Raw genomic sequence first — 9,099 nt, 5'->3', positions numbered from 1 at the left:
CTGTATTCGTACTTTGCACTGTACTGTTTACATGGCCACGCCGCCCAACAGTGCCACCCCAGGGCACATAACGCTACTGCAGCTGTCCGTAATGAAATGGACACATATGGCGGACATACACAGGGACACATAGCAGGTAGTTGGAGCGGCTAGGCACCGCTCAAAATACACTTTTATGTAGTTTTTCATGGTTTTCATAATTACTCGTGGAAAACCATGAAAAATGACATACAGTTGTGATCAAAAGTTTACATACATTTGTAAAGGACATACTGTCATGATAGTCCTGACTTTACAATAATTTGTTCAACTCTTATTTTTCTGTGATAGGTTGATTGGAGCAAATACTTCTTTGTCATACAAAACAATCTTGAATTTATTTGTATTTTTATGAATGTTTAAGGGTTTTTTGAAAATGTGACCAAATCTGCTGGTTCAAAAGAATACATACAGCAATGCTAATATGTGGTTGCATGTCCCTTGGCCATTTTCACCCCAATTTGACGCTTTTGGTAGCCATCCACAAGCTTCTGGCAAGCTTCTGGCTGAATCTTTGACCACTCCTCTTGACAGAATTGGTGCAGTTCATCTAAATGTGTTGGCTTTCTGGCATGGACTTGTTTTTTCAGCACTGTCCACAACTCCACATGTTCTCGATGGGGTTTAGGTCAGGACTTTGGGCAGGCCATTCTAAAACCTTAATTCGAGCCCGATTTAGCCATTCCTTTACCACTTTTGATGTGTGTTTGGGGTCATTGTCTTGTTGGAACACCCATCTGCGCCCAAGACCCAAACCTTTGGCTGATGATTTGAGGTTGTCCTGAAGAATTTTGAGGTAATCCTCCTTCTTCATTATTCCATTTACTCTTTGTAAAGCACCAGTTCCATTGGCAGCGAAACAGGCCCAGAGCATAATACTACCAGCACCATGCTTGACAGTAGGTGTGGTGTTCTTGGGGTGAAAGGCCTCACCCTCTCGCCTACAAACATATTGCTGGTCATTGTGGCCAAACAGCTCAATTTTTGTTTCATCTGACCACAGAACTTTCCTTCAGAAGGCCTTGTCTTTGTCCATGTGATCAGCAGAAAACTTAAGTTGAGCCTTAAGGTGTCGCTTCTGGAGCAAGGGCTTCCTTCTTGCACGGCAGCCTCTCAGCCCATGACGATGTAAAACATGCTTGACTGTGAACACTGACACCTGTGTTCCAGCAGCTTCTAACTCATTGCAGACTTTCTTTTTGGTGGTTCTCGGTTGACTCTTGACCATCCTGACCAATCTTCTCTCAGCAGCAGGTGATAGCTTGTGCTTTCTTCCTGATCGTGGCAGTGACACAACTGTGCCATGCAGTTTATACTTAAAAAATTGTTTGCACAGTTGATCTTGGGACCTGTAGCTGACTTGAAATGGCTCCAAGTGACTTTCCTGACTGGTTTAAGTCTATTATTCGCTTTTTCAGATCCATGCTGAGCTCCTTTGACTTTCCCATTTTATTGTTTGTGGGTTGTGGCCAAATGAGCCCTAAATAAGGCTCCGAGAAGTAAACGCACCAGATGTAGTCAATCATAATCACTCAGTTCAAGTTAAGAGGCCATGCCACAAAGCTAATTTGATTGACACAACTTTCTACATGAGCATGGGACATAATATAATTGCTGTATGTATATTTATGAACCAGCTGATTTGGTCACATTTTCAGAAAACCCTTAAACATTCATAAAAATACAAATAAATTCAAGATCTTTTTGTATGACAAAGTAGTATTTGCTCCAATCAACCTATCACAGAAAAATAAGAGTTGAACAAATGATTGGAAAGTCAGGACTATCATGACAGTATGTCCTTTACAAACGTATGTAAACTTTTGATCACAACTGTAATATAGTATGTCGATTTTCATGGTTTTCGTCAACATACTATGTACTATGTGTCGTTTTTCATTGTTTGACGATAAAAAAATATGAAAATCAGGAAAAAGACTATAGTATGTATGTCGTCGAAAACCATGAAAACAAAAAGTATACAAACAACAGTATAGTTATACAATTCCTACATTGTTTGAATCATAACTCTAGATTTTACTGGGTAGGTCACGTATTTTAGAATCCAGAATCAATGGCCAAACTACAGATGTAGGGGTGCACAGATATATCGGTATTGGTATAAATTGACATTCACCGATGGCAGTAGCCGATACTTATCGGGTTGTTGGGAAGCATACATTGTGTGCTGCCTATGTTGGTGTTGTTTATCTGCAATCTACCAAACTGCAGATTATGAAAAGTCCTTTTTTTAATAATAAAGATGAATTTGTTTCCCTATTGCTACTTCCCTAGTTTATTACTGTCTGTACAGTACTGACAATTTGTCAGTGTGTCTGTCATACAGAGGCAAAGAACCTCAACTGTCTGAGTAACTGGATAAACTTCAAAGTTTATCCAGTTGTTGGTACAGAAATGGATTGATTACAGTTCATATAAATGTTTTAGAGTTTATTTAACTCTATCTTTCACCGCGGCACAAAGGAGCACTCGGCGCAGTGCAACTGTCATTGCCATTTTCCAACCGAGTCGTAACTTTCACGCCTTACTGTTAAAAAGCAGATTGCCAACTGGCGGGAGCTCATCGTATTTGTCTTTCTCAGTGTCCATTCTCCTCTTTTAATTCATCCCTCTCTCGTGTTCCATTAATGTCCTTCTCTTCCTCATTTCTTCTTCCTCGCCACCGTCGTCCATCCATCATCTTCCTCCTGCGTTGGGGGTGGAGCTGGACATGAGCTGGAGGCGGCGCCGGAGCTAACGGAGGACGTGGGCGGGGCTTCACATTCCATCAGCTGGAAGAGAAGAGGATGTGGAGGTCAATTATAGTACAATGTCATTTATTAACCCATTAAGACCTGAGGCCCATTCTACAAACGCCTTCTAAACCAGTAGTTCTCACACTTTCAAGATGTTTAAAAAATGTTCAAAAATAGCAGATGTGCAACCTCGCTGCGAGGCACAAAGTGACGTGTAGGGAGCTTGTACATCCTCTATTTTTGAATAGTCAACGCTAAAATAAAAAATTACGTAAAATGATCTGACAAATCTATCTGACAGATACATACATCTTGATCACACTCAGTTTGCTGCATCATTTCATGAGGCAGGCTGTACAGGATTAATACTGAAAGGTTGTCCACTCTGTAACTGTTGACCGACTGACCTCTGGCTCTTCATCACTACTCTCCTCTTTCTCTGCCGTGACCTTTGCCCTCCCACAGATGTTCTTTTTGGCTGTCAGTTTGTCCAGTGTCTGTCTCACAACGTCCAAGGCCCCCCGTTTGTAGTCCGCAAACAACTGACACAGAGAGACAGCCACCTACCGAGAGACAGGTTACCATAACTGTATCTATAAACTTCCATAATTGAATTTTAAAACAATGATATACAAACTAATTTGACAGATACACGCATTGCAAAGAATAAACACACATTGCATTGCATAGTATCTATAAACATACATACTTTAAAAACAATGATATACAAACAAATTCGTCAGATACACACATTTCATAGAATAAAACAATGACTTAAAAACATCGCTTTCCAGTTGGAAATCTCGGAAATCACAAAGCTACAAGACACTTCATTATACTACTCAGACAGCTAAAAAGTGAAGCAGACAAAAACTACAATACCACATCCACAAACAGTCATTGGTACTGACTTTAACAATATGAATGTGACTAGACAGTATGAGAGTATGAGTGCATCTACAGACTGTATTTTTAATCTATGTACTTCTGTGCAAAATGTGCATGTGTGTGTTGATTGTTTTTTATGCGAGTGGGAGGGTGTTGTGTGTACTGTACTATGATGCGTGTGTGTGCAGCGGTGTGTACCTGAGGCAAACTTGCATCATCCACAACAGTATCAAACTCCTGGTCCATCATAGTAGCCAGGAAGTCCTCTATCTCCCCCTGCTGGAGGTCAGCTGGGATTACCACACATGCACAAGGTACAAAAACAGATTAATTTGGCTGGCTACCATACCATGACAACACTGTAATCTGTGTTCTATGTTCAGAGAAGTTCAGCATGTTTTCTTAACAAAGACAATCTGTAATCTGCAAATATGTAATTTGTACACTCTCAGATAACAGATCCACCAAAGGTCCATTTGGGCCCCTGGTGGGCCCCGGACCAGATGCTCAGAAACAGCACAGTAGGTCAGAGGTTCTCGACCTGTGGGTCGGGACCCCCAGGGAGATTCCCACTAGCCATTTTCTGTTTTTATGATCCGGTCAGGAGCAGATGATAATTTACGTCATGTTTTAGTCTGGTTTGTAGTTAACAGGGCAGAAACCCCAAACCGAAATCAGAATTACCCCAAATAATTCCCAGCGATCAAGGGCATTGTAATTTTAGGGCCTACACCCAATAAAAGCCTTGGCGAGACTAAAAACAAACAGGGGGGACTAAAACGGGACGCTAAAAGATTTTTTTTTAAAGCAGCAACCGGAAAATGACAGTAAAGTGACAATCTAATGCCCTTGTAATACCTCGAAAAGGAAAAGAAAAATTACTTCATCAAAAATAATCAACACAAACCATACCTTAAAAACATTGGCCAAATTGTCAAATAATAAGAAAGAGGCTACATTTGTAAAAAGAAAAAAGAAAAAAAAAGAAATAGACAATCTATCCCAGAACACTGGCAGGGTGGTCTGGGCACCCTGGGCTGCAATGCCAGCCTGACATGGGTACAAATTCCGATTCCGACGACCTTTGATGCATGTCTAACTGTCACACCCCATCTCTCTCCCCAATTCCTACTGTCCTATCAATAAAGACATAAAATAAATGTAAAATATAATAGCAGATCAGCTCACAATGATCAGCTATTTTCACAATATTTATCTGTGGAAGCGAGTCAAATAATATGGAATGCCCCAACTCCTACAATTTTAAGTGCTTGTCAGGGTGGGCGGGTCCCCGGTTCAAATAAAGGATAGATACTGGGGGTCAAAGCATAGGGTTAAAGGGTTACCTACCGTTGTCATGGAAATACTGCTGGATGACATCCACCAACCAATCAGCCTTCTGCTGACCGTACACTCCGCCAAACCCATTATCAACAGCAATCTGAAACATGACCAATAAAACACTGGAAGTTTTGTTTTGTTTGTTTTGTTAATTTACATTTGTAGGTTATAATGGAAATGGTGATGACATCACATGGGTAGGTCTTTTCATTTTGGTAACATGATATATCCAAACTAGGGGCTAGTGGGCAGTGGCACCAAGGAAGAGTGGGCACCGATCGGTGTAATTGGCTAATGTTTTTCCAAAATGTAAAAAAAAAAATATATATCCAGTCATTTTGGAGCATAAACAAAAAGTTATAGGATAAAAGTCTGATAATGATGTAAAATTGAAATGCATGTGCCTTCATTTCAGTCAACTCCCTCCCTCCCCACCAGTGGGACTACAACGTAATTCACTGGAACGGTTCCTTGTTGACAGTAATGTTAATACAATTTTTTGTCTTGTCTTGTCTTGTTTTATGCTATTTTATCATTGGCATTGAGTAATATAAATCTTTGGATAATGTGATAATGATATAAATGTGACTCTGGAACAGCCTCCCATTGGACCTTAGGCTTTATAGCTCCATAACTATTTTTAAATCTAAATTAAAGACCCATCAGTATAGGAAAGCCTTTTTAACCCCCTAACAATGTATTCATTTTATTTTTCACTGACACTGTAATTGTATGCTGCCTTTGTTGTAATTGTTACGTATTAATATCCTGTAAATGAATATGAGAGAGAGAGAGAGAGAGAGATGTTCATTGTAGAGTGAAGTCAGTAGCAACTAGCAAGACAGCAGACAGGTTGTTTGCATTGTTGCCAAGTAGTGAAACACACGCAACGTAAAGCAAACAGCGGCACAGCGGCACTTCAATTACAAACAGGCTAACCAAATAAGCGGATAAAACGGTGTGTGTAATTAACTACCTGTAAAACGGGCCAGTTTTCTACAACAGCTCGAACAGCCTCTATAAACAGTTCACGTGCGTTACTGGGAGCCGCCATGTTGGATCCAGTCATCACCAATAGAAGCAGGATCACTGAGATCCAGACGCAGCCCTGAGCAATCCAATGAAGAGCAGAGCCTGCTCGAACTCGAAGATTAAATAATTTCATACAAATTACCGTATATTTTCTATCATTACTACGGATAAGAAATCGTGTGCATTTTAAATCATAGGAACATCGTAAAGAAAGAAAAATAGAACAGAAAAGCGGTTAGACTCCAGTGTTTACGTTCTACCCCTAGATGTCGCTATAATCCTGCTGTTTTATAGTTAGTAGTAGTAGTAGTAGTGTAGTAGTAGTAGTAGAACAGTCTAAATCGAAAAAGGTTTACATTCAATATGTAATGTTATCAATAGCCTATAAATATCCCATAGCTATAACATCAGGGATCTCCATTTCATTTTTATAGCGCTTTTCCAAGTGCTCAATGCACGAACGCATGAACTAATGGTTCATTCATTCATACAGAGTAAAAGGGACTGCAAAACAGAATCAATACTGATCTGACTGACATCCTACAGGTAGGAATTACTGCACGCACACGCACACACACACACACACACACACACACACACACACACACACACACACACACACACACAGATTCAAGATTGTGGTTGTTTTGCCTTCAGAACACAAAAGTATTTAATTTACTAATCTGCCTCTAATTGCAATTTACTGAGAGCCAGGTTGTAAAAGTGGATATTTTCATTTTCCATGAGACAGCAGGAGGCAAGAAAACAGATGGAACAGCCCAGAGAGACAAACAGGCAAACAGCAGGACATAACAGGACAGATGGAACAGCTCATAAACATTCAAACTATTCAATCACCCAAATGTTTTATAAACTCTTAGACCGCAGAGAAACCAGCATATATGATAATCGTATAATAATCCAAATAGTTACTACAAAAGTCACTAGATGTGTTGTAATGTTGTAGCAGTTAACCTGTCTTCCAGATCCCATGCATTGCAGGCAGAAACTTTGGAGAATTATGTTCAGCGATTCATAGCCTCGGAGGCCGCAGGAGTTTTTTCATGGCTCATCATCCCCTCAGATGTTGCTACTAATGTCAAACTGTTCAGTGTAGTTTAACTGAACAGTTTAACTACTGATGATGATGATGGATGATCATTTGAATAAGTGGGCTTGGTTCCAATTCATGGGGACTGGATCCAGGCTATACAGTTACAATGTAACAGATATGATGTTGTAATGTAACAGTGGTAATGTTTTAATGCAACAACTAAATTAAAACAGGTAAACACATTAACTCTCTATGGCTCAGTCAACAACACACACACACACACACACACACACACACACACACACACACACACACACACACACACACACACACACACAGTATTGTGCAGTTGAATGAAAATATTAGAGCTGTACAAATTCACACACAGATAGCATTGAGCAAGAGCATGCTCCGTTTCTGTTATGGCTCATTTTTCATGGGAATAAAATACATGCAGTTCTGATCACAAGTGTGTCTCTTTTAAACACAACCCTCAATATTTACAGTAACAATAATATACAAAGATTTCTTCTGGGCACGTGCAATGCAGGAACAATACAATAACATCACAATGACATCATTCTGACTAGTTTGGCCAGGTACAATTTCAGTACCATGTCAGTAGTAATTCAGTGCTATATCAATACTATACTGTATAAGCACTATATATCAGTACAATATCAGTGCGCACGCACACACGTGTAACGCCCGGGATTAAAACTCGGGGTCTCCCGCGTGAAAGTCCAATATCTTAACCACTAGACCAAAGGGATATCCCAATGGACCTGGGGAGATATTAGACTCTTGAGGCCATCAGGCTGAGGCTCTGAGCCACTCTGCTACACACGCACGCACGGTGCACTGTAAACACTTCCACCACAAGAGGTGTTGCTGATCATGTGTGTGTGTGTGTGTGTGTGTGTGTGTGTGTGTGTGTGTGTGTGTGTGTGTGTGTGTGTGTGTGTGTGTGTGTGTGTGTGATAGCCTGATCCATAAACAGATTTTGACAGGTGTAAAAAGGATCAGACAGGAGAAAGAATCAATTACAGGCAAGGTGTTTGAGGAGAAGGGACCAGAGAGGATTAACCGTCATTCACAACATGGAGAATGAACAGGAAGCAACTGCAACAACATACTGTATCATGTAAACAAATGACACTATGGCTATGATCAGACCGGCAGCCCCACATCAGATTTGTGGTCTATCAAGATTGGAATCAGATCAGTTTTGGAACACATGGAAACTCTTTTTTTTGCTATCAGGTTTGAACCACATTCCCATGTGGTTTGAAATCTGATTCAAATCTAATTTATAAAGATGCATCTCAGGACACTGAAGCCTGATTTATACTTCATGTAATGGTGTCGCTCACTGGAAATGTATGAAATGACAGAAATACTCACACACCTACAGTATGATGTTACATTGTTATAACCACAGCAACCAGTGTTGTCCCTATCTGCCCCTGTCTGAATATACAAATCTGTCAGATTGGAGGAAAATAACTCTTATTTGCCTGAATGCAATCTCAACAAAGCCCATACACTCTATAGGCCAATATAGCAATCTCTCTGATGTTGACACTGATCGAAGACCTACTGGCACATTATGTACAATTTGTGCATCGTGCAACTCACACGATACATAGATACAAGATATGTACATATCGGCCTGTAAAATAAAGGCATTTCAATTTTGCACAAACCCTACAGCTTCCAGTACCTCACATTAGTGGTTCCCAACCTTTTCTGGATCAGGGCCCACTTGAAAATCTTGAAAGCGTTCGTGGTCCACCCATCTGACCACTTAACACGGCAGCCGGGAGCTGTGTTTTATGTGGTCAGATGGGCGATCTGATTGTTCTAATCAAGATCATATTCCATGCAATGAGCCATTCACAAGATGGAATGGAGACGAGTAATCAGTTATTCCAAAATGGTATCTGTCAATATAAATATGACGACGTGCCAGGCTTTGACTATGTTTCC

At 40.4% G+C, this 9,099-nt stretch overlaps 1 protein-coding gene across 1 annotated transcript; it reads right to left on the bottom strand.

Moving 5' to 3' along the window:
- Positions 1 to 1,888: 1,888 nt before the first annotated feature.
- Positions 1,889 to 6,112, bottom strand: tsr2 (TSR2 ribosome maturation factor). The gene is made up of 5 exons (XM_079522152.1): positions 6,001 to 6,112; positions 5,034 to 5,124; positions 3,882 to 3,973; positions 3,203 to 3,358; positions 1,889 to 2,831 (listed from the first exon to the last, which is right to left on the bottom strand). Exons 1-5 carry the CDS (start codon positions 6,091 to 6,093, stop codon positions 2,703 to 2,705), a joined length of 561 nt encoding a protein of 186 aa, XP_079378278.1. The 5' UTR covers positions 6,094 to 6,112; the 3' UTR covers positions 1,889 to 2,702.
- Between the last annotated feature and the right edge of the window lie 2,987 nt (positions 6,113 to 9,099).

The sequence above is a fragment of the Electrona antarctica genome, assembly GCF_951216825.1.
Source record: "Electrona antarctica genome assembly, chromosome: 2".
NCBI lineage: Eukaryota > Metazoa > Chordata > Actinopteri > Myctophiformes > Myctophidae > Electrona > Electrona antarctica.
Note: the sequence above shows the minus strand (reverse complement) of the source record. Positions and strands in the feature narration are given on the sequence as shown.